The 26,394-nt window shown below is 52.9% G+C and overlaps 2 protein-coding genes across 7 annotated transcripts in view; one reads left to right on the top strand and one right to left on the bottom strand.

Annotated features, from left to right (window-relative positions):
* LOC144946191 (membrane-associated guanylate kinase, WW and PDZ domain-containing protein 1-like) overlaps positions 1-19,423 on the top strand; it is a 72,156-nt gene extending 52,733 nt beyond the window's left edge. The window contains exons 15-23 of one of the 5 annotated variants that reach the window (XR_013639787.1): positions 805-997; positions 1,582-1,845; positions 2,057-2,248; positions 2,791-2,878; positions 3,245-3,296; positions 5,266-5,409; positions 5,700-5,838; positions 7,383-7,477; positions 11,464-11,559. Coding sequence is in view for 4 of the 5 variants with exons in the window: in XM_078875021.1 (XP_078731147.1) it covers positions 805-997; positions 1,582-1,845; positions 2,057-2,248; positions 2,791-2,878; positions 3,245-3,296; positions 5,266-5,409; positions 5,700-5,838; positions 7,430-7,477; positions 11,464-12,437 (2,094 nt within the window). In the remaining variant the exon portion in view is untranslated. Of the gene's footprint in view, positions 1-804; positions 998-1,581; positions 1,846-2,056; positions 2,249-2,790; positions 2,879-3,244; positions 3,297-5,265; positions 5,410-5,699; positions 5,839-7,382; positions 8,563-11,463 lie in introns of those variants that run through there. The other 4 variants (XM_078875021.1, XM_078875024.1, XM_078875022.1 and 1 more) reach the window with 4 other exon arrangements.
* A 462-nt stretch (positions 19,424-19,885) lies between these two features.
* Positions 19,886-25,398, bottom strand: PTRH2 (peptidyl-tRNA hydrolase 2). Of its 2 annotated transcripts, none has more exons than XM_078875026.1 (2): positions 25,342-25,398; positions 19,886-21,597 (listed from the first exon to the last, which is right to left on the bottom strand). In XM_078875026.1, exon 2 carries the CDS (start codon positions 21,594-21,596, stop codon positions 21,057-21,059), a length of 540 nt encoding a protein of 179 aa, XP_078731152.1. In that variant the 5' UTR covers position 21,597; positions 25,342-25,398; the 3' UTR covers positions 19,886-21,056. The 2 variants fall into 2 exon arrangements, with proteins under 2 accessions (XP_078731152.1, XP_078731151.1); XM_078875025.1 differs by lacking the exon at positions 25,342-25,398 and adding an exon at positions 25,126-25,335.
* Between the last annotated feature and the right edge of the window lie 996 nt (positions 25,399-26,394).

Below are 26,394 nucleotides of genomic sequence, written 5' to 3'. Positions count from 1 at the left end.
AGCCCCCACCTGGGGTGGCCCTGTGTAGACTTTACCGGTCACGTGGCCTTCGGGGTCAACCAGAGTGCCATGGCCCTTAGTAACCCCATGGCCGGCACTCTCACACCCTACCCTGTAGGGGTCGGCACTGCACGCAGAGCGTGGTGCCATCCAGCACTGCCAGTCCAGGGCTCACCGAGCCTCTCTAGGACCGGTACTGCACCCACATACACGTGGTGCCCGCGATGTCAATACATCGAACACCGTGCCTCTCTTGGGCCGGCATTACACAGTGACATCCGCGATGTCACTACAAATATATATATGTGTGTGAGGAGCGGTAGTGTTGTGGTTATTGTGCTGCGCTACAAACCCGGCGATTATCTGCAGCAGTCCTGGGCCTCCCCTAGGTCGACTCGGCCTCAAATGAGGACCTGCTGCGATGTGTAAACATCGCATCTAGGGAGACAAGTGTAGCTGGTCGTGGTGCTGGCCACCCACCCGGTCGTGTGCCACGCCAGCCTTCATAGGTGCTCACTAACAGCATTTTCTCTCAGTCTGTGAAGGCTGTGGATGGGTGATCTTTGCCTTTGAGTGCGAGTGAGGTTGTTGTTGTGACTTGGGGTTCAAGTTCATGTATTAGGTGTAGCCCTGTGAGCCATTCGGCTCTTGAATCGGGTGCAACCGCAACAAACAAAAAACTAAAACATGAACAAAAAACATCTTAAAGTGAATATGTGACTAAGTGCAAACAGAAATCCAAGGTGCAGTGAGTGGGTGAGTGAAGGTGTTGTTGTTGTGACCGGCGGTGATGGCGTGCATCAGATTGTGATCGGCTCGATCGTGCCGCTGGGCTCGGCGGACGCGGATGGGCGCCTGCGCACGGGGGACGAGCTGGTGAGCGTGGACGGCGTCGCCGTGCTGGGCCAGTCCCACACGCACGTCCTGGGCCTCATGCAGCAGGCGGCCAAGAAGGGCGACGTCAGCCTCACCGTGCGGCGTCGGGGCTCGCCCGCAGGTATCACCGCACCCTCACGGGGCTCTCGGGGCTCACGGGGCTCACGGGTGCGCGTGTGAGAGCACATGTGTGTGTGGCGAGCGGTGGCGCAGCGGTTAGCGCGCTGCGCTATGAACCCAGCATCCCAAGTTCGATTGTGGCCCTTGGCCAACACCAGTGACGATTATCTGAACCGATCCTGGGCCTCCCCTAGGTCGACTCGGCCTCAAATGAGTACCTGGAGCAGTGCGTAAACATCGCCACTGGGGAGACAAAGGTGGTCGGGCGTGGTGCTGGCCACCCACCCCCTCGTGTACCGTTCCGGCCTTCATAGGTGCTCGCTTACAGCACTTGCCCCAACAGTCTGTTAAGGCTATACTGGGGTGTCTTTGTGTGTGAATCTGTAGGTGAGTGTGTGCGAGGATTTTAACCCCCATGCCAAGCGGCGAGGAGTGGCCGGAGTGATTCGATAATGAGAATCGGGTTTCAACTAATTTAGTTCCATTACAATTTTGCCGAATTGGGCAAAACCTCGATTGTAATTGGGCGCCAGATTTATGTGGACCCCTAACCTCTGACCCCCGACCCCCGTGCCACCACAACAGAGGGAGAGCAGTGGCAGGGGCACGACTCTTCGACGCTGCTGCACGGGGAGGGGTTCCCCGGTGGCCGGGAGGGGTTCCCCGGTGGCCGGGAGGGGTTCCCCGGTGGCCCGTCGGGGTCCGGGAACGCACGCGCCCCGTTCGGGGGGGACGGGGCCTACACGGGCGGCACCCGTGACGTCCTCCTGCACCGCGGGGACAACGAGGGCTTCGGATTTGTGCTCATCTCAGCGCTGCCCTTCCCAGAGAGCAACGGCACTCACGGGGGTACGGGCTGCACCCACGCTCGCCAGACACGCTCACGAACCACACCATATACAACACACTCACCACCCACACTATATACACCACACTCGCCACACCGGAGTGTGCACAGCACAGCGCCGACACTCGCCAACCATACTCGCCACGTAACAAAGACAAAGGCTCGGTGGGACCACGTGGCGCGAGGCTGAGTGGGATTGTGGGCCTCGTGCAGATGGGGATGTCCCGCACAAGATCGACCGCATCGTGGAGGGCAGCCCAGCGTCGCGCTCGGGCCAGCTGGAAGTGGGCGACCGCATCGTGGCGGTGAACAAGCAGCCCATTGTCCACCTGAGCCACGACCAGATCGTCAGCCTCATCAAGGCCGAGGGCAACACCATCCTCCTACGCATCGTGCCTGCCCATGGCAAGACCCCTCCCCCTCCTCCCGCTACACTCGCCGCGCTCACCGCACTCACTAACACAATAACTAATATTCTAACATGCTCACTAACACACTGGCTAATACGCTCCCGAACACTCGCTAGCACACTTGCTCGCACGCTCACTATCAAGCTTACGAAGACGCTCGTCGACATGCACACTGATATGCTCGCGCCCACCCACACTCGCGCCCACCCACACTCGCACCCACCTACACTCGCGCCCACCCACACTCGCGCCCACCCACACTCGCGCCCACCCACACTCGCACCCACCTACACTCGCGCCCACCCACACTCGCGCCCACCCACACTCGCGCCCACCCACACTCGCACCCACCTACACTCGCGCCCACCCACACTCGCGCCCACCCACACTCGCGCCCACCCACACTCGCGCCCACCCACACTCGCACCCACCTACACTCGCGCCCACCCACACTCGCGCCCACTACCGAGCCAGCGGTGGACGCAGCACGTTCCCACGCCGCGAGCGCGATGCTCACTTCCGCCGTGTTTCCTACAGACTCGGCCGCCCTCTCCCCCATCAACAACGACGACAACTTCTCCGGCAGCCATGCGTCCAGCGCTTTCCGCTCCACGGACACGCTGGGGTAACTCGCACGACGAGACGCGTCACAATGACAAACACGACGAGACACGTCGTGGTGACTCGCATGATGGGGTAACCGGCGCGTCTGGGTATAAACAGGTGCGTCTGCCAAGAGCCTACAGGCAGCATGGGGTTTTCTTGTAGAGGCAGCGCACACAGCCAGTTTCTCACCTCTTTGGGAAAAGATTTGGATTCTCTCCCCTCGTATGCACGTTGCTTTCCTCCCACATCAAACCGTGACAGAGTTGAGCCGACGCCCGCACGTCCAGAGTAAACGCAAACTCTGCGCGGCGAGAGAATAACGAGAAGATTTCAATGTCGTGCAAGCTGAGTCGTGTTGCCCTCTGCTGTGCCATTGCTGTCCCAGGCCTGACCCGCGCAGCAGGAAGGACGTGAAACCCGACCCCAAGTCCTCACAGGTGAGGGGGGGAAGGAGGGGGAGGAGGAGAGGTCATTGGGCACAGAGGGTCGGCACATGTCACCAAGATAGCCACATACAGTATCTACGCACACATGTACACATTAACAAGTACAGTAAACCCTCACGAATGCAGAATTCGTGAATGCAGAAACGTTAATAATAGGTTTTTTACCCTTTTTTCTGGCAACAAAACTGAACTTTTTTTTACGAGGAATCATGTTTGCATTAACCACAATACCTGCAGTCAGAATGCAAACAAAAAACACACTCTGATAATGTATGCATCGTCCTTGCAGAAACCTTGTTCCATTGGGAAAAGTGGGGTTACGTTCCTGGTACGAGTGAGCATAAGGGGAAATTGCTAAATGTTTAATAACAATGACTACAATACATAAATAATAAAGAATGATATTTTTTTAAAATATTACATTTGGTTGGTGGTGGTGCTGGTGCTGGTGATGAATTCAGGAGGATGACTCCTCTGGAGATGCCGGTGTTTGATAACACACAGTTATCGTTTTACCACTGGGGAGTGCAGCAGCAACACTTCCCCTGATTGTATTCGCGTTCTTTTTAATGGACCTCGCAGTCGACTCGTTTATACCAAAATGTATAAACGATTTGAAGCTTTCGTGACTGCTGGTTCTTTCGGTAAAGTCACGTAGTTAGAAATAAATAGCATTGGCACTTGTGCACCGTCCGTGCTCCTGCTGCTGTTGATACACTTGGGGGGCTATGCCCATCCCCAAACCTTTATAAACAGTTTGCCTTTAGAGGCTGACTCCTTTGCCTGATGATGACCGCTTGTGTTGCGATCGAAACGTCGTGATTTGTTTGATTTTATTTCTAACTACGTGACTTTACCGAAAGAACCAAAGAGTATGTATAAACGAGTCGACTGTAAGTACGTATGAAATAAAAATGCACAATAGCTTACTGTGAGACTAAGGACTCAGCGGGCAGCTGAGGGTGCGTGCCTAATCTTCGCAGACAGTTTCAAATGTATCAACATTCTACACGTACCTCCCCGGTATCGGCGGTCTGGCACTACGTACACTCACAAATACAGTAAAACCTTGGATTGCGAGCATAATTCATCCCGGAAACGTGCTTGTAATCCAAAGCACTCGTATATCAAAGCACTCGTGTATCAGTTGTGATCACGTGACGCTCGGCAGACAAAGCGTAAACACGTACTACTCGTATTGCAAGGCCTCGCTCGTTTATCAAATTAATATTTACTTAAAATTTTTGCTCGTCTTGCAAAACACTCGCAGACCAAGCTACTCGCAATCCAAGGTTTTACTGTATTGGAGTCCGGCGGGTCGCGAATAGGGAATTAGCGTGCACTTAGTAAATCGCAAATATGTGAACTCGCAAATCCATAACTCGCGTATAGCGAGGGTTTACTGTATACATGAATCAAGTACACAATAATTTGCTCTACCCTGTGAGTCGCGCCAAGAGGTGTGCACCTTGCAGCATATGGGTTCACTGAACCCAGCTGACGGTGCCACCCAGACTGACTTCATATTGGCCTCTACACTTTACATTAGGTATCAGATGAGTCTTGAAAAGACACTAACGACGCACGGACCACACACTAACTACACCTTAACCATATATTCACCCCACACACACGCATTGTGTGTTTGCATTGGGCGGATGGGCCTGCTGCTGCTGTGTGACGCTTTGCTCACCGTGATACGACCCTGGTAACTCGGGGTCGGCTCTGCCCGTGGCAGCACACGACCCCGCCGTGACCCCGGTGTAACCCCGCCGTGCACCTCACCATTGCCCCCGGGAATCCCCTGGGTGGACTTTGTTCGAGCGCCAGACTCGATGGTGCTGCGGGCGCCGCTGTCCGTCCTGGACAGGCGAGGCCTGCCCCCCTCCCCCTCGTGCGTGCCACGCGGACCTCGGTGTTCGTTCAGCAGCCGCACTTGCCTTTTTCGCCGCCACCGCAGGTGTCCATGTACTATCTGGTGGACCTGGAGCGGGGCCCCTATGGGTTTGGGCTGAAGCTGGACGGGGGCCGCGAGTTCAACCGCGACCTCACCATCGTGTCGCTCGCGCCCGACAGCCCCGCCATGCGCAGCGGCAAGATACAGGTGACGCCTCCCGTGCATGCAGCTGCCTCGGCTGCCGGATTGTGCATCTCCTGGGTCATGGATCTCCTCGGGTCCTTCAGAACCTTTGCCCTCGGTATCCTGGTTTCTTGATATGCCGCGTCCATGGTCTCCTGCGATCCCTGGCTTTGCTTTCATGACATCCCCGGGTCTCGCCGTGCCCCCGTGGGGTGAGTAGCACCTCGCAATCGAGTTCCCCGAGTCCCGCTCTGCGTCTCGTAACTCCCGGATGACGACGTCGGTGGCTGACGCGAGTCCCGTGTCCCGCGCAGGTGGGGGACCGCATCATGGAGATCAACGGGGAGAGCAGCAAGGACATGACGTACCAGCGCGCGATCGACGCCATCAAGGCCAGCGGGCGGCGCGTACACCTGCTCCTCAAGCGACGCGGCGCGCCCGTCACGGACTACGGTTAGCGAGGACGCCCTCACCCACAGGCATCGCTCCGGTGGCGATGAGTACACGCGTACCGCACACAACTCTGTGCTCGGCAGCGCTCACCCGTGCTCACCACCCTGCTGCTGTTGCCGTAAGCGCTGTCGGCGAGCACCCATTTAGACGCGCATAGCACATGAGAAGAGCGGAGCGGAAAACGCTCCACCGAGCCTTGCTCGGGACTGTCCTGCTTGGACGCGTTTGACCTCTCGGGGAGTTTGTGCATATGTAGAGAAAGTGGATCGCTAGCACAACGCTACACGTGAGGGTATAACACTGAAAGCTCCGTATAAACGAGTGAGCAACCGACTTTCTGTCCACTGGTCATCGTGCAGCCTCTTGCACGCACGAACGCTTGCGCGTCACTCCCATGCATGCATGAGTCCATCTGTGCGTCGGATGGTGAACTCGCCATGCAACCAATTGCGGCTGCACCACGGCGCCCTCCAAGGAGGAGACCTCACCCCATCGGATGACTCAAAGGAGGCTCTCCACTGTCCGCAGCGGTCATCCCAACACCGCTGAGGGAGAGAGATGGTGCCACTCGCAAATGAGATCCCTGTTACACAGTTTCCCAAGCTTCTGCTGCCTGTGCGGTTTAGAAGGTTATATACTTTCTGACGTTTATGGCTCTCGGTACGCGGTCTAGGCTCTTGGTAAACGTTCAGGTTGATGTTCACATACGGTCACTCTTTTGAGCTTGCAAGGCATTGTGGATTGGTCCCGTAACTCTGTGCCCTGATTGTGTACTCTTTACCGGTGTTCAGACACATTCCAGGCTTTTACGTCACCTTGGCATTGTGTGTAAAATATATTCCCGTAGTGATTTTTGTAAATGTGTAAGCGTGCAATGTCTTTGGTGTGTGGGTATAATGTGCATGCTGAATAGAAATCTGCGGAAGTAATACTGTACTGTCAACACATCTGTAATCCAGCCCTGTGGATGCAGGGATGGTTGGCAAATTGCAGAAAATGTCACAATTTGGTTGCCATCGCCTGGCTTCTGGCCAGGGTATGATGGCAGTACAGCAAGTTAATTAAATTCTATCTGTACGGGGATTGAGTCTTTTACCCCGTCTCGCACACGTAGATTTTCGCCGGATTTCCGGTTTCCTCCGGCATGTATAAACACCAATTACTGGTGCGGGCCAAACATCCCATATCGGACCACAGAGTTTGGGCAATTGTTGGAGCCGATTCTGATGGTCTGCAGATTCCTGCGCGTGCGTGCAAACACTGCACGCATTAGGAACTCTGCAGCGTTTCAGACGCAATTTGCGTGAATGTTTTGGCGATAAAGACTGTAGTATTGTGCTCGACACCAGATTCCAGTTGCACCCTTCCAAGTGAAGCGCTGAAACTTTATTGACAGGAATCCATTGTTCCCACGTGCGATTAGGGAGTTGTCGCTTCCGCAGATTTATATCAGGGCTCGTTGAGAGATGCCACGTGGCGTCTGTGCACCCTCGCTCCCCCGCTCTCTAACTCTGAATGTTGGGCTCTCCTTTGTCTCCCTTCAGGGGTGGTTCCTTCCCATCTCTTCATGTATTTGCAAAAATGACACAAGTACGAACCCCTTTGTTCCCTCCTCCTCTGGGCCTCCCTGGGCGAGACGGTTTGTAAATGTTTGCAAGCCTCGCGAGCTCCTTGAATGCACGCCCGTCCGCCCGCTCGCCTCGACGGCTCACTTGCATGCACACTCGTTCTTCTGCTCGCGAGCTTGCACACTTGCTCATCCTCTGTCTCGCTCACTCACTTGCTCATCTGCTCACTCGCTTGTACACTCGCTCACTCGGTCACTTGCTTATCCGTTCTCCTGCTAATGCACTCACACACAACCTCATTCGTTCACTCACCTATTCAACAGTCTGCTCATCAGCTCTCTCACCCGCTCACTTGCTGTCTCCACTCACCTGGTTATCAGCCCAATCACCCGCTCACTCCTGCATGGTCAACACCACCAGCACCACCTCCTCCACAACTCTGGTGGCTCTGCTCAGTTGCTCCTGTTGAATTGAGACGGTGTGGCTCGGAGGGAGGGTCCTCGTGATGATCCTGCGCTGCGCAGGTCACACACACGCAGCCTGGATTTTGTGTAGAGAGGTCGAGGCTGTTGCTTGGGCGAGGGACAGAAGTGCACGGGAGGATGGATTACAGTACAACAGGGCCTCTCAGTCGGTTCGTTTCACCATGGCCCTGTATCATGGCTGAGTGAACAGCTCAACAGCAGTATCTTGGGACCCATTGATTACTTGACTTCTGGGGTGCTGGAAAGTCCATCTGGCCCGTGCTGCTCACTATGCCACAGACCTCCCAATATAAACAGTGCAGCATTTGCAGCCCTGCTGACCACGTGCTCCACGGAGCCCTTCAAAGGCCTGCCAATAGCCACGTGACCCAAAAGCCACCCTGTGGTGTATGTCACATGGCGTCTATTATCAGGTGACCAATCATACATGCAGCACAGACACTGGAGATGCAGAGACGTCCAGGTCGGGGTGGGCGGTGCGTGTGGGCAGGAAGGAGACGGGAGGCAGCAGAGGGGTTGGAATTCCCCAGTGCTCACAGAGCCACGTAAAGGAGCAATCCCATCCTGGCATAGCACGCACAGCACGCAAACACACAGCACGCACAGCATGCAAACACAGCACGCACAGCATGCAAACACAGCACGCACAGCATGCAAACACAGCACGCACAGCATGCAAACACAGCACGCACAGCATGCACACACACAGCACGCACAGCACGCAAACACACAGCACGCACAGCATGCAAACACAGCACGCACAGCATGCAAACACAGCACGCACAGCATGCAAACACACAGCACGCACATGCAGCACACATACAGCACACATACAGCACACATACAGCACGCACAGCATGCAAACGCACAGCATGCAAACACACAGCACGCACAGCATGCAAACACACAGCACACACAGCATGCAAACACACAGCACGCACAGCATGCAAACACACAGCATGCAAACACACAGCACGCACAGCATGCAAACACACAGTACGCACAGCATGCAAACACACAGCACGCACAGCATGCAAACACACAGCACATACAGCATGCAAACACACAGCACGCACAGCATGCAAACACACAGCACGCACAGCATGCACACACACAGCACGCACAGCATGCAAACACACAGCACGCACAGCATGCAAACACACAGCACGCACAGCATGCAAACACACAGCACGCACAGCATGCAAACACACAGCACACACAGCATGCACACACACAGCACGCACAGCATGCAAACACACAGCACGCACAGCATGCAAACACACAGCACGCACAGCATGCAAACACACAGCACGCACAGCATGCAAACACACAGCACGCACAGCATGCAAACACACAGCACGCACAGCATGCAAACACACAGCACGCACAGCATGCAAACACAGCACGCACAGCATGCAAACACACAGCACGCACAGCATGCAAACACACAGCACGCACAGCATGCAAACACAGCACGCACAGCATGCAAACACACAGCACGCACAGCATGCGAATACACAGCACGCACAGCATGCAAACACACAGTACGCATACAGCACACATACAGCACACAGCATGCAAACACTCAGCACGCACAACATGCAAACACACAGCACGCACATATGCAGCACACACACAGCACGCATACAGCACACATACACAGCACGCACATATGCAGCACACACACAGCACGCATACAGCACACATACACAGCACGCATACAGCACACATACTGAGCACACATACAGCACACATACACAGCACGCATACAGCACACATACACAGCACGCATACAGCACACATACACAGCACACATACACAGTACGCATACAGCACACATACACAGCACGCATACAGCACGCATACACAGCACGCATACAGCACTCAATACACAGCACGCATACAGCAGTCAATCACAGCACGTATACAGCACACATACACAGCACGCATACAGCACACGTACAGAGCACGCATACAGCACATGTACACAGCACGCATACAGCACACATGCACACATACACAGCACGCATACACAGCACGCATACACAGCACGCATACAGCACACATACACAGCACGCATACAGCACACATACACAGTACGCATACAGCACACATACACAGCACGCACTTGCACAGATATACCCTGTGCACACACAGAGCAAATTGAAAATAGTTTTCAGTCCGCCCAGGTCTATCCAAACTGTACAGTAGAGCCTCGCCAAGGCGTGATATTGGTTCAAAATTCGTTTTCACGATGGTGCTGCGAATCACATTTAGCCATCGATTCTTAAAAAATCCCCACGCACACAACTTGCTGTACTGCTCGCCACTCCATCTCCTCTTCGACATAGGAGTAGAAGCGTGCATCACCATGGCCAGTGCTGATTATGTAGGCACAGCGGCATATACGGTGAGGACAGCTGTTGGCAGAGTTGGCTGCAGTTCGATTGTTTCCCACAGGGATTCGGGCGGTGATAGTGGCACGGCATGGATCTCACCGAGATCGGGTGCTCAACAAAACGTGTTGGCATCCATCGGTCAAAACACATCATGGCTCCTGAACCATTGTGAGAACCAGGTGAAACTCACCTGAGTTCATCGCCCGAACCAATGGTGGAAATCCCACGTTTATTTACCAGGGGACCACATTTTGTTCGAAGGATGGGTAATGACCCCCTGTACCAAGCGCTGCCGTCGGTGCCGCTTGGTACATCGCAGCACACGGCTCCCACCCCCGTGTGCCCCACCGCGGCACCACGATTGCAGCACAGGGCGCGCCCTCGCCCAGACTCCGCACGGCCAGGGCTCCATTAAACGGTTCCGTGTCGCGCCACCTCGCTACAGCTGCGCTTGCCGGGTGCAGCCGTAGTGGTGCGCAAGGCCCGGAGCCTCACAGTTGCTGCAGTCCCACATGTGCGTAACATGACGCGTGTAGGTAGGTCACACACTCGCCATTCGATCCGTTCTCGTAACTCAGCGGTTTTAGTGTTTGGTGCCACCCGGGCACCGGTCCGTTGCACGGTCCACCAGCGATGACTGCACGTCTAGCGTGGGTTGGTCATGTCTGTCGTAATAATGCCCTTGATATCACACCACTGGATTGTTGGATAGAGTTGATTCAAGTTTTGGGTTGAGATATTACAGTTGTAAGGTTGTGTCACAGGGTCGTGTCGTAGGTTCGTATTGTGTTTAGGAGTCATGTCGTGAAATCGTGTCATTGGGTTATTTCGTAGGTTGGTGTTGATTCGTAGGGCCGTGTTGTAGTGTTGTGTAGTGTCATAGTGTTGTGTCGTAAAGCCGTGTCAGGGCCGTACGGTGTTGTAGGGCCATATTGTAGGGTTTTGTTGTAGGGTCGAGCCACGTTCTAGGGCTGTGTTGTTGTGGGGTCGAGCCGTATTGTTGGGCTGTGTTGTAGGGTAGTGCCGTGTTGTAGGGTAGTGCCGTGTCGTAGGGTAGGCCCGTGTCGTAGGGTAGTGCCGTGTCGTAGGGCCTGGTTGTAGGGCCGTGTTGCGTGGCGCTTCGGCGCCAGTTTTGGCCTCGTGAACTCACGGTCTCCGCTCTCTGTGTTGCAGATCCCAACTCCTCGCGGAGCCCAACGGCTCCTCGCCGCGCCACCTTCGGCTCGCCGGCCGCCTCGGTCCCCACCGGCGCTGGCGGCGGCTCCACGCTGCCCCCCCGCGTGGAGCGCGGCGCCGACCCCCACGCGGCCCGGCTCCATGCGCGCGAGCGCGTGAGAGACAGGGAGAGGGAGGCCGAGGCGAGAGAGCGACAGTGGGAGGAGAGACAGCAGGAGAGAGAATGGCAGCAGGAGAGAGAGAAGGAGAGGGAACGGGAAAAGGAGAGGGAGAAGGAACGAGAAAAGCAGAGTGCGCGGGAGAGGGAACGGGAGGATAGGGACAGGGAAAAGGAGAAGGAAAGAGAGAGGGAACGGGAAAAAGAAAGAGCACGGGAGAGGGAACGGGAGAAGGAACGGGAGAGAGAACGGGAGAGGGAACGGGAGAAGGAGCGGGAACGGGAGAAGGAACGGGAGAGAGAACGGGAGAAGGAGCGGGAACGGGAGCGGGAACGGGAGCGGGAACGGGAGAGTGTGCGGCAGGAGAGAGAGTTGATGGAGAGGGAGCAGGAGAGGCTGAGGTTCGCTCGGGGCAAGGAGCAAGACGGCGTTGTAGCCAGCAAGTCGAGCGTGCAGGATGAGGTCGACCACCAGTCGGTGAAGTATGTTGGAAAGCAGCAGCAGCAGCAGCTCCGGCCCCCCAGGGAGAAGACCGCGGACGCGCTGGACGCTGCCGCACAACGCGTGGAGCCGAGCAACGGTGGCGGCCGTCATCCACGGAGGACGGAGGGCGGCCCAGAGACTGAGTCGCCGCCGGGCCCGGGGTCGGCGGAGCGAGGCGACGCGAGGCCTCGCGTGGACAGCGCGAGCTCGGGCTGGACCGACGATGGCACGGGCCGCAGGACCCTGGCGCCGGGGCCCTGGAAGGTGCCGGCCTCCGACAAGTACCCGGCTCCGCTGAAATCGTCACGTGGGAAAGCGAGCAGGAAGTGAGGCGCCAGGTCGATCGGCGCCGCTCGGCAGCGGTGGTGCCCAGAGACAGCGACAGCCGCCCGCCCGTGCATTGACACGGAGGACCCAAGGGCGTGTGGCCACTGACCAGAATTTAACTTTTTTTGTACAAGTCTGGGGAATGTCACCGTGCGTTGTGTCGCCATGGCCTCTGTTGAAGTGATAGCTGTGGCTACAAGGGCTAAGTAGTGTGAGTGAAGCGGTTTATTGTGGGTACAGCACTGCTGATGACTGCCACGGGGACTGCACCATCCCTGCTCTCCCTCTAGAGTTTGACTCCATCTCCCCACCCAGACCCCTGAAGACGCCACCGGCTCCCCTCTTCGTCCACCCTCTCTGTCGCAAGACGCCGCAGGCTCAGGGACACGGCAAGAGTCCCAAACGAGACTCCGCTGTCTTCTCGGTCACGTGGCCCACTCGGCACGCGTCCCGCCATCTGCGGTGATGGGGGGAGCAGTCGTTTCTGGTTTTCACAGATACTGCATGAGAAGGCGAAGTCACACAATTATCACAACCTCAACAACCTTTACTCGAACGCTCGAATCATTCCACAGGGTCCCATGGCCTTTCGCGGGGGAGGTGAAATGCGCTCCGCGTCCGTGAGCGTCTTCCCCATCACGGCTCCCGGCCGTCTCGCCGCTCGTCATCGCCACGAATTCTTCATCAGCGTCCGGCGGCGGGTGTCGAGGTGTCGTGCTCCGTGCGCGACGCCCGTGGCCAAGTTAGGCAAGGGATGGTCTCCCTGCGCGATGCGCGGTGAGGTCGGCACAGCAGGGCGCCGATCTCTGTCGCCGTCTTCACAACCGTGGCGCACCGGCCGGACCGCGACGAGGATTGTCGCTTCCATCTGGGATTTCGGAAGGGGTGGGGGGGGGGCTTCCCAGAAAATGTAGAATTTTTCTTAAAATAAAAAATAATAGTAAGCAGAAGCAGCTCCTCTGAGATGTAGTTCTACTTTACATTAATAATGCACATAAGCAGATGGGAAATATAAACCTGTCGCTAAGAAATTTTAGCAAATATGCACGTGACATTTTCTATGCTTTGTGGAAACTAACTCAATACAGAGTTGATTTAAAACTCAAGGGATTCACACTAATAACGCAGTAAGCAATGGGAAGTGATGTAAGTTGATTTACAGATGTGAATCTCTGTACGGCAGTTGCAGCCCAGGATGCGTGTGGATTGGCTCACTGTCATTGGCTGATTCAGAGAAGGCAGGAAGAGACTCTCACCCCCTCCTTGGGCAATGCCACCTGGTACAGTGGAGCTGTTTGCCTCGCTCTACGCAGGAGGCGGTGAGAGCAATCGGACTCCCGAAGGATGGCACCATTGTGGACCAGAGGAAGTCTGCGTAGCTCCGTGTGCGACGCACGCTACGTCACCGCGGTTGTGACGGATCGGGCGATCCTATGCTTAAGTGCATGTGCATGTCCGTGCGTGTGTATGCGTGTGCCCATCGGGCAAGCCCATGTGCACATTTCTGACATTTTATCAGAAAGTGCTGCCTCCTTTAAAGGACTGGCCTGGCCCATTCGTTTCTATTCTGTATGGAGATGGTTTTTATGAAATAATGCACGCACTGAGACGGTGGTTATGAACAATAGTAGCATTTGCACTGAGTGCACGTGAGGCGCTTGACTAGACCGAGGCCTCGGTTTAACGAGCGACGCAGGTGGCGGGCACGGCAGTCAACGCTCCCGGCGTCACGTGTGGACGCGCGTGTCCCCTGGGGAGGTCACCAATGGGACTCGTGTCCACTACGCCAACCGTGGTCACACGGGGTCCGCGTGTGCAAGCAACAGCAGCAGCTGTTTACGACGATCAGCTCCACGCTACCTCAATCGCCTGTTCACTGGCACAGGTGCTCGCACTCGGAGTGGGCTTGCTCTGGCCAGCACGCCCGTTCAAACGGCGTCCATTCACTTACGGCGTCAGCGTGATTTTATCCGATCGTTTGCACAGAGCTCAAACGTGTTCCTGTGTGGACTCCGTCGTACAATGTCCCACTGCACCTTGCATTTCAGCGTTTGGCCTTGAGAGGGTCATTGTTACGGCATAAACAATTATCGGTCAAATAGCATTGTTTGCCGCACTTCTGATTTGCACAGTTGGCTACGTATGGTGCGAAAGAAGTTCATACCAGTTGACTGGTTTCTAATTTATTTGGGACTCTGCTACCCTTCCACCAAACTGTTTAGAGGACATCCGCTCCCACTCACACTGGGGATTTAAACGTTTGAATTGATATCTCCTTAATTCTGATTAAAGAACCAGGCGAGGTTTTCTCCAGCCACTGAGAATTGTCATCAACTGGAAAAACAATTCAAGAACACGGGGTCAGCTGCAGATGCCGGACTTTCAATCCCATTTAATGGGACACCCAGCCGCTCACCGAACGTTTAAGTAATTTTAAAAGGGATTTATTAAATAGCTCAAGTAACATGAATTCCTTTAGCCGAGCAGTTCTCTGTATAAACAGAACCCTTTGCGCAGTTTTGACAGAACTGATCCTTATCAGCAAGGTGTCACCTGTGAACTTGTGATGAGCCCTAACACTCGGCCATTCGCGAGGCTCCTGCGCATATCGAAATCCGTTGCTGCTGCTGCATGTTTCAAGTTAATTTTGTTGAACCAGTTGAGAATCCAAGAGACCAGGATGAGTCTCAATTGCAAGTAACCCGGGGCATTAGTCTCCCAGTAAGGCCATGATTGCTGCATGTGATCCAAATTGAGTAATTTGCGGTGTCTTTTTTTCACCCTGACGCCAGCACACAATGGCCTACTCTTTGCGAATGATGACACGGGATCTTTGACGTCGATCGATAAGCAGAATGCGCGTATTATTACGGTTGTTCCACCAGCAGTAATAACCAGGGCGGCCACTGGATGCAAAACGGAACCTGTGCAAAAAGCGGCGAATGCGCCACCCCTTGACCACCTGTGCAACTAATTTATTGTTTGGCAAAAGATGACGAGGCAACGTCTTCTGAATAACTTACCGAGGTATGGAATGGAAAGAAAATTATTAACAATTCAGGCCCAAGCCTTGCTGATGAGAAGCAATGATGTCCAAACATGATCAGGGATGCCGGGTTTTGTGAATTCATTGTATTATTTCCAAAGTGTATAAAGTATATCATCTGGATCCTAGGTTAAGCCACTGCACTTGGCCCCTGTTTAGGTGGCGAGGTTTTGTCCGGCGAGTTCCTCGAGTGTTGTGTGAGCCGTGTGAGACGATCCGGGGTCGGTGTGAGCTGCCCTGGCAGAGTGTTGGCCGGCTCGATCGCTCGCAAACTCGTGCGCGGTTCCCCGCAGCGTCCGCTGCAGTTTGCTCTCCTCTCGGACTCGGCTCTGGGGATTGCACATTCCAAGCAGTTGTCGTGGTCCTCTAAATGCACCTCTCGCTTTGATAGGAGCGCCAGGCCTCTCGTTTCGTGGAATCGCACCTCGCTCCCACGTGTTGTCTATTGTGGGGCGAGGGCGGCGAGCTAGGGAGGGCGAAGGCGACGAAAGAGCGCCTTCTCAAAGTTCTCTGGAGGTTTGACAATTGGCGTAGTCGTGGCCAAAGGTGGCACTGTGAAGGATGTGAATGCACCGCTCTTGTGGGGTGATGACGACAATCAACGTGTAAAGCTTTATCTCAAAAACTCGAGCCATTCCCCCCCCCTCCTCCTTTGTTTTCCAGCAAAGCCTTCTGGTCGCGCAATTCCCCGTTCTCTAGCACCGTGGCCTCCGTTCCACGCGACCGCGTCTTCTCCGCACAGTGCGAGGCTCCGATCTCAGATGCGGTTGCGACGCATTGTTTTTTTCCCAGCGCGGTTTTATGTCTGCAAGCATGCGCGCATGTGTGTGTACGTAAACACACACACACACGAGTGTGGTTTGGCTCCAAAATGCAGAGACGGCAGCACTTGGACATGCTCTTGAGACAACGAGCATAGTTTTGTTATTGAGTCTATCCCGTTGCTTAACGCGCATTCAGTATGCGGCGAGTACTAAAATTGCACTTTACAAGGTGACGTGCTGCCTTGGAAATGTCTGGTATGGGAGTGCGATTCCAGCCGAGGCAAACTACAGAGCCGAGCTCGGCACCGTGGCGTTCACGCGTCGGGCCACGCCGATTTCACAAGTCGCGCTTTGAGATCACGAACATTCCTGGGCGCACCTCCCCACCCCCACAGGCATCGTGACCATGCGTGGCCCGTGCATGCGCGACCTCGGTGGATTCACTTGCTGCGTTGACCATATTGATTCTAAAGCAACGGAACCCTTGAGTGTCGCTTCTGCTGCTGCTGCTGCCAGGGCCACGAGGATGGGGTCAACCGAAGGGCATCGCTTATTCCTTGCCACGCGGTCCGCTCCTGCACCTCCACTCGTCTACCCGACCCCGTCCCTCGCACCAACATTCCGATCGTTTCTCCACGCTGAATGGGAAAAGCAGCGGCCACTGGGTTGCTAGGTATGGTAGTCACCTGTCAGGATTTGACCTGGACATTCTGGGAAATGGAAACGCAGTCTGAAAAAGGTGGTAACCCTAGTGCTAGGCCTGGCTGACGCGTGTATTAAGCGGAAAGCTCCCTTAATGGACACGGATTTAGACAACAAAGGGAATTCCTCATTCGAGTTTTTTTCATATTCTGCATAAACACCGTGGGATTGCTTCTCTTGACAACACTGGGGTATGGTGAGCGGGTGGTGATGCTGAAGTCCTGAGCACAGCTCACGCAAAGGGGAGCACACCGAGTGACGTGCAGCTGTAGCCCAACACCACCGCACGTCCACACCTAGGTAGGTTCCATCCTCGTGTCCCTTGTATATTATTCCTACCATGGTACTCGTTGTTTATACTATCTGTATACTGCATATGCATGTAACGAAGGTGCGGCGTGAACGACAACATTTGGAACTTAAGATTTTTACATGGCCACGAGTTGGCGTTAACGTGATTGCGCGCTGTATCGAGCGGGTGGGGCGTCTTCTGTGCAATGCCGGGCGGCGCCGTGTGGCCCCGCGGGTCACCACCCACAGCACCGTGGCACGCGCCCCGTCGGGAAATGGCTAACGGGACATTTTCCCTCCTTGTGGGGGCCACCGTACCCTGCTGGTCCTCTGGGCTGCATGGGCACCGGCGCTGTGGATTTGTGGTGCCCCAGGCATAGGGTGGGGGGCCCTGTGCTGTGGGGAGGCACACGAGGAAGTTGTTCTGCTTGCCCTTGAATGCGCTGCGCATTGTGGATTTTGGTAAAAATCGTATGTGCAAACACTTTATATGAATGGTTAATGCTCGTGCGCGCTGCTGCCCGGGGTGGTGAAATCCGGCGTCCTATTGTGCAGGATGGCAGCGTTAGGCTCTGGCGAAGTTTATTCCATAACGGTACAAGGTGTGGGACGCTAACTGTTGAATTCTTATATTGATTACGTATATATTACAAAAGGACTGGATTCCTTGAAAAATCTCATTATATTCATAGGTGAATAGACCAAATATGTTATGTTTATTTGTTTAATGAAGAGTGTTTTTAATGTTTTGTATGGCAGCTGGTAAGTTTATATTTGAAACAATGGAAATTCTGATGATTTTGACTAAATATATAAACAAAGAATATTTTATGCTAAAAAGTTATACCCAAAATGCAACTTAGTGGTGTTACCGGGGCTGTGATCCATGCAAACGCTACAACCACTGATTTCTTATTCCAAGCCATCGTTTTCCAACTTAAATTTTCTAACCCATCTTGAGCAGGCAGGCGGTGAGCCACTGCGTTTAGAGGTCACCGAGTGCGGGGTCTGGTCGGGGGAGTGTGTGGGACCGGCTCTACCTGCACTTGTATTCACTTGCATTTACTCGCCGCGTCTGCATCCTTCTGGCTCCTACTCGCCTGCCTCGCCGAGCAAACGGCAGCAGCAGCAGAAGGTGCCTTTGGCAATCAGCACAGGCGTGCCACGGTCCGCGCAGCTGTGTTTACACGAGGGCGCCAGGCCACAACGGAATTGCTCTCAACCAAACCAATTCTAACTGGGGTTTGTTTAGGTTTAGAAAGCCCTGTCAAAGTCCATCCCCTTACGCCACCACTGCCCATACCCACGTGGTTTTATGTTTATACGACCACAATCTCGAATTCGGACATGCCACTTGTAGTAATCTCCCGTTGAATCTTGTTTTTTTTAAAGCAAAAGTCCTACAAAATGTCCACCCGACAGAGAACCTCCCTGATGTAAGGAAGCCCTGGTAATTTCTAAGCCTGCCTTTCGACCTTCCCTCCCTGTCTTCCCTGGAAACGCTAAGTCCTCCCCCGTCACATCAGAAACTGCTTTAGGGCTGCCAAGCGTTTGTCTCCAGTCCACGTTGGGAACTGAACCTGCAATTCCATTGCACGTTCTGATCAAGTCGGTGTTCCGAAGCGCCCTCGTGTAGGCACAGCTTTTAGTCTCATGGAACTGTACGATCGCACTGCTTTATGCAAATGTTTTCTCCTGGTACTCTGGTGTGCTCGCGACACAAACATGTAAAAAGAAAATTCGCTCGCGTCTCGATTGGTACACGGATAAATAATTGCCTAGCCCTGCGAGGCTTCCCAGGGTCATCCGCAACTTGTATTTAACTTGCATCCTGTATTCACACTAATCACTCTGGACATGCGTGGGGAGGGGGGCATTGCAGGTTATTATGGACACATTTCTTTAAAGCGACCAAAATTACGTGTACAGTTTAAATGGTTTCTCTTCAATTGTTACATTTTCCGTTTACAAGACCCACCTGCAGACTGCATTGGTAGAGTGTCATCTTTTGCAAACTGCTTACAGGTCACAGCCTTGCACCCTAATATATTTTTACTGTTATTTACCGAGTGTATTCTGTATACATGGACCCAAGCTTACGGAGTGATGAATTATTTGAAATGCGCAATCTCGTCTGCTCTGGTTTAGTTTTGTGTATACGGATTAAACTTCACTCTCGGACAGCGCGCTATTTCCCCACTCGTTTATTAATTTCGCGGCTTTACAGCGCGGAAGTGACAGGCCCAGCACTGCCCGTGCTGCGCTGAAGCCGGCGGGTCAGCTCAACGCAGGTCCGCCGATTTGTAAATCAGATGCTGCAAACGGAAGCATCCTGGAGAAACTTGACGATGCACAAAAGCGCCAATGTCCAGAAAATACCAAGGAGGGCTAAGTGTGGAGAGATGCAAGAAAATTACGAAGAGTGGATTTCACCCTCGCTGATGAAGCCACGATGTAAAATCAAATGTGGGATAGAGGTTTTTTTTTTTGCAGGACACCGCTCAAATATTGATTTGAATCTCAAGTCAACATTGTGAGTGCACTGAGAACAGCGGACTGAACCTGGTCGGAATCAAAACAATGAATTAATGAGGCAAAAGACAGCGCGGGCTGTTGCACTTTTGTAAATCCAAACTTGACAATGAAAATAAGAGCAATGTGCACAAAGGCTGCTTTTAACGAGGCCAGACTACCCGCTGACATCAATCAAAAACATAATGAACACAATGAAACAAAAATGTAAAACTAAGATCCATGTACGATTGGAATAACATTGAGGGACAAAAAGAGGAACACGTGATTCGGGGAACATTCACAGGTTATTGGAGCGATCCTCCAAACCGTTGGCAAAAGTGGATTTGGGCAGGACGCATCGCGAGAAGGTGCAATTTCCGGTGGTCAAAAATTTACGGAGTGGCAATGGAGGAATGGAGTGCATTTGAGGGGAGGTCCATGGCGATAGAGCAGTAAAACCAGTTCTTGTGCAGGTGTCAGGTTATTAGATGGCAGGATCACGAGAGATGGCAGCTTTGAGGCCTTCATCAGCGAATTACCATGACTGGTGATGGAGAAGCACTCTTAACTGAAACTCATTACTGAGAATGAGCGTTTTAATATTGCGTCATTCATCCAAGCTGCATATCACAACACCGCGTAATCCGCAAACATGGAGGTGCATATAGATTAAGGTGTTTTGGCCAGTCAATGATAATGTTTGAGAGTAAACTCGAGCACTGCACGAGGGGGGTAACACTCCATCCGATACAGATGAGATATATTTGTTCACATTTTGCTGTACCGCATATTCCTTGATGCCTACAGGAAGAGTTTTGCAAAATGTCGTGCAATCCACCAACCCTCGCTGCCTCCATAGTGCTGGATTACAGGCCATGTGCATTGCCACTGCCATCACCTGGTTAGTTGGCAATCAAAATTCAAACAATTAACAAAAACGGTGATTTATCTTTAGAAGACCTGAACACACGAGGAATTCATGAAAAAGTACACGTGGGTTGCAGGTCTTTCCCCTACCACAAAATATAAAAGATCCCCCATATCACCTTGACTAATGGGGAAGCGTTATCGAGCAGACTAGTGCACTCGTGCTAATGTGTGGACACCTGCACCAGGTACTCCTTTATGGCCGAGTCGACCTAGAGATTCAAAACCCGTTCAGATATTTGTCACGGATGTTGGCTATGAGCGGGAATCTAACTCGGTTCACCAGGTCCTTAACGCAGTGCGCTAACCGCTACACTCCCGCTCCACGCACGATCGCATTCACATAGACGCTGCTCCCTCCCCCCATCCTGGCGACGCTCAGTAGAGCTTGAGGTGTCCCGTGACGCGGTCGACAGCGCCGGCGGGTCCGGGTCCGACCCCCAGCACCGTGCACGTCCCTGGCGCTACCTGCGTGCGCCCGGCGTCGCGCACCAGTGACACGGGGAGGCCCAGGGCGCGCGCGTGCGCCAGCAGCTCGGCCAGACCGACCTCGTCCGGCACGCGCGTCACCACTTTGGCCTGACCGCCCAGCTCCCAATGGCGCAGGGCGTCAGCGTGGCGCGCGCCCGCCTGGCGGAACGCCGAGACGGCCGCGTGCGCGCACTGCGCCGCCACCTTGCCCTTGCCCATCTTGAGGTCGGAGCGCACGACCAGCACGAGCTTCCACTCCCCGCCCTCGCTCATCACCTCCGCCGAGTCCCCTGCTCCCTGGGCTCCCTCCGCAGAAGGGTGCCCGCTGCTGCCCCCCGTAGCCGAACCCGGACGGGCGCCGCGGCCTCGCAACAGCAGGCAGAGGCAGTATCCGCACCCGAGGCCGGTGAGGAGAGAGAGCGTCACGGGGGATGTGAGCACGTCCATCCTGTGCAACAGCAGCACGCACTGGGGTCGTCACTCTTTCCACAGACTGAGCCCGGGCACATTTCTCCTCGGTCAACCTCGATCTATCAAAACTGCAATAAAGTTGAACACAGTGAGTGAGCGGGTAATAGTCCTTGGGCCAGACCAGATATCAGTACCACCCAAGGTGGCAAAACTTCAATGGTGCCATTTTATTTGTTACACCAACAGAAGTAAAATCATACATGACCTTTCCAAATGAGCAGCTGTTTATTTTTTCTCGCAGGAAACCTGTTTTTGCACCTATCACAATCACACCTATTTGCCCGGACGTTACAAATAAAACATTCCAACACCTCTGCTGTTAATTAAGACAATAAATAATTGCCAAAATGGATGTTTGTCCCCAAGGCATGTATTTAATATATTTTATTGCATTTATTAATGCTTGTTCTTCAATTTCAGTGACTTAGTTAAGTCTGGAATAGATTGGTGCTATCTGTTTTCCTTCTGTTTCTAGCAGCTTGTTTGCTCATCATCATTTACTGGCAGGTGAGGCAAATCCTGGTGGTTCTGTATTATTTCTGTTCAGTCAAGATATCTCAAGTGCTAACTTTACCATCAATGTATTGTTAATGTACCTGTTAAGAGTATTAGTTAAGGCCAGGTACTACAGACAAAAATAAAAAACGATTTGTTCAGTTTGTCAATTTTTTTTATATTTTTTATAATTTGCTTCTATAAATAACATGTGTAGTGGGTTGTATGGAGAAGGAGTCTTCTTAGGAGGCAACACGTATTTAACAATAACACACAAGGTCTCTAACACGAAGGGGTAATGTCCCCCTTCTACCCAACAACCTAAGGAGGTACCACGGCCTCCGGGGTCAAGTGCCCTAGCCACTGGGACCAACCACTCTCAGCCCTCCGGCTAACGGGACCTCGGGGAGGCTGACCCGACCCAGCCAAGGTCCTCGGTACCGACCGCTGGCCCACTCAGACCCGGCCCTGAGAAGGACATCGGGTCCGGGGTTCTTCAGGGTCCTAGCCTACTGACCACTGGCCTCACTGAGCTCCGGCCCTTAGAAGGACGGCGGAGCTTGGGGTATAGGGTCCTGTCTTCAGGCGACCTCTTGGGTCTTCGGCTTGACGCTGACCCAATAATTTGCTGTCTTTTCTTGGATTTTCTGTTTGCACATAGTCACTTTAAGATGCTTTCTTGTTCATGTTTTTTGTTTGTTGCGGTTGCACCCGATTCAAAAGCCGAATGGCTCACAGGGCTATACCTAATAAATAAATAATAAAATATAAATACATGATCTTGACCGACTCTAGCTGCTCTGGGGTCCGGCTTTTATGGGGCTCCCAGGGTCACTCCGCCCCTGGCCACGCCCAGTCTCTGGAACCTTCTGGAAGGACCTAGATTGTTGCGCAATCCCCCAGCCCCCACCGGGGGCCTGGGGTGTCCCCCTCTGGTTCCTAACCGACCCCCAGGTTGCCTGACCCACAAGTCCTACTGAGTACAGACCGGACCCGCTATTGCCCCCTGTTGGGCCCTGACTGGAGGTACATGTTTAACCGTAGTGGTGGCCGGCGTATGACGCCCGACAATAACCCACCACACATGCGCACAATTATTACCAATAACTTTATTGGTAATAATTCATTAAAATCATAAACTAACTATATTTTACAAATATTTTACGATTTTACACAAACTTCGCCAAGTAAACAAAGCCTTAAATTAGCATATTCTTAGGTTTTTTCGGTAAAGTCACGTAGGTAAAACATTAAAATTAATAAAAGTGAAATAAAATAAAAATGATTTTTATTTTATTTGACTTTTATTATTTTTAATGTTTTACCTACGTGACTTTACCGAAAAAACCTAAGAATATGAATCCTTACAGTCACGAAAGCTTCAAACCTTAAATGAGCGTTTTTTTGCATATTTCATCGCAATTTATCTCCGCATTTTAAGAAATAACCTAGTTGAATTGCATATCATTGACCAGCTTATTCTCTGGAGCAGATGTCTCGCTTAGTCTTGTTGACTATTGACTTTGCTGTCATGGCAATAAGAGGGGGAACACAAGTGTAGAACTCTCAAATCTCATTGCTACGAGCATCACAATGCCAGAAATGGCATTTTGCATGCCGAGTTTGACAACTCACGTTTCATAATAGGTAAAGCCACATCATTCTACATACTGCTTCCTACTTGGAGTAGCTTGAAATGTTCAGAGGGATTTTTTAAATATCTTTTGTCATTATCATTGTATGAGGTATTATATCTATGCAGGTTACACACATGCAGTAACCAAAAACTGCAGGATGATCCAGAACCTCACTTTGAACTCGGGGAGTCAAATGACGAGATAGACGAGCAGTTTGATGAGCGACACAGTGTGGTGATTCTGATGGTATTACTGTGGTAGTTGCAGTATACATTGATACAGTGTGGTGATTCTGGACTTGGTTACCCTTGTTAACACCATGTAAGTACACACAGAGCTTGATAATAATGTAACCTTCACATATACCTATCACTAACGATATATATGGGATTACATGTATCATTGACTAAGTATATGCGAATGTGTATTATATTCAAGTAGTTCCTGACCTCACTATAATGCCTAATTATCCTGTTTTCCTTGTGTATTAAACCAATAAAGACCAGCTTGTGACCTAACTGGCTTTGGTCGACGTAGTTTTTCAGTAATAATTCCCATTTCATCGTTCCGGACGCCTGTCATAGGGTATGGGTATTAAATTCATGGTAACTACAAGCTGCCATTCCGCAAAGGTTATAACAACAACCGCGATTCGCCACTAAGTGGCGGTGACGTCACCACGACGCTTGTGCCAGGCCATGTGCACCTTGAGGCCACGTGAAGTCTCGAACGCCCGTTGGCAGTAGGTCATGGGGCAGACTCAGCAGGTGCCACGGATCGACTGACCGAGATGACCGAGATGACTGGCTGATGCACTACCTGTGCCCCCTACTGTGCCAACTCGCTGTGCTTTAGCCACCCGGCGCTCAGCTCGTTGTTGTGAGCGTCGCTACTCCGCCCTCCGTTGTTGTTGGAGGGCGACTGCCTCCAACTGCGAAAGGCTGGTAACCCCTCCACCTTCAATAAATTACCACTAAACCACGACTAAAACACAAGTATATATATAGATTTCGATTTAAAGCTTTCGTGATTGCAGGGATTCATCTTCTTGGTTCTTTCGGTAGAGTCACGCAGAAGGGAAATAATAAAATCATAAAAATAAAACATAATAAAATAATTCTCACGACGTTTCGGCCACAACGCAAGCAGCCGTCCTCAGGTGAAGAACAGGTCTGTCGGAAAGACAGCGTCTGAATGGGCACCACCAGGCTTGGAAGCGTGTATATATATACACACACGCAATTGTTACACATCCCATGAGCCACGCGGCTCTTCCTCCTGTGAGCGCATCACTTCAGCAGCATTGGTTCAGAACAAGCAGACGCAGGGAGGCATCATCACCACCACCACCACCACAGTGGCCATGCACTCGCCCCGTCACTCCAGACGCAGTCACGGGGCCCATCAAACCGCCTCGACGTTACAAGTTGAGCTGTCGCTCGACATCCACGCGAACACAGCACGGGCTGCACCGACATCCAGCGTCTCATCAGCAGCGGCAGAGCCAAGCCTGCTTGAAACAATAGCCAGATGCGTGTGTAACATTATACAACGGCGCAACAACAACACGGGAACGCAGTGAAACTCACTGTACAGCGCTCCCTCTCACTGTACCCGCCCTGGTGACGTCATCAGCCAAGCCCTTCTCCGAGTTCGCGACGTCACGCGTGGTAATAACGTCACGCGCGGTAACAACGTCATCCCAAAGTGTGCTGTGTGACGTCACGTCACGCATGGTAATGACGTCACGTCACGCAACGGTAGACGTCATCCCAAACTGTGCTGTATGACGTCACGTCTCGCAAGGGGCCGCGCGCGCACGCGCGGAGCTCTGATTGGACGCGAGGGCAGGCAGGGGATGGGCCCCCCCCTCGTAGCATCTCGCAGCGGTGCAGCTCCCGGGGCCCCGGGTGGGGGGCCGGGTGGGGGGGGGCCTCGTCACCTTGACGACGCAGCGGGTGCGGACACAGCACGTGCCTCGGCTCGTTTGTAGGAACCTGCACACGCGTGTACACAGCACTATGGGGCCGTCCATAAATGACGTCACGCACCTGGGGGGGTCAGACATTTGTGACGATGTGTGACGATGTGTGACGAGGGGGGGGGGGTGAGAAATGTGACGTCACATCAAAATGCGCAACTTTAAATAAATATAGACAACACGTTCTACTTAATTAAATAGACTTTTTAATAAATGTTTTCTCCTACAACATCAGAGTGCAGCGCCACATTAAATACGCACTACAATGACAATAGTTTAAAGCGATTTGAAGCATGTTTTATTTGGGGGGGGGGGGGCAGAGCTTTGTGACGTCATATTTGAGGGGGTCTGCCTCTTTTGTGACGCCTGAGGACGACCGCTTGTGTTGCGATCGAAACGTCGTGATTTAATTTATTTTATACCTACGTGACTTTACCGAGAGAACCAAAGAGTATGGATCCCTACAGTCAAGAGTGGCCAAAGCAACCGGCCTGGGGCATGCTGGTTACGCGCGTGTGGTCAGTGTTGGGAGCAGTCTCGGCGTGGAGTCCCGGCACATTCCCACTACTGCTCACGTGAAGAATGTCTCAAAAAGAATTGTACAAATTTCTGTGAACAGTTACTCATTGTAACAAAAACATTCTCAACCATCAACACTGCA

This window comes from Lampetra fluviatilis, chromosome 40 (assembly GCF_964198595.1).
Source record: "Lampetra fluviatilis chromosome 40, kcLamFluv1.1, whole genome shotgun sequence".
In the NCBI taxonomy this organism is placed as follows: domain Eukaryota; kingdom Metazoa; phylum Chordata; class Hyperoartia; order Petromyzontiformes; family Petromyzontidae; genus Lampetra; species Lampetra fluviatilis.
The sequence above is the reverse complement of the archived record's forward strand: the minus strand, read 5'-3'. Positions and strand labels throughout refer to the sequence as shown.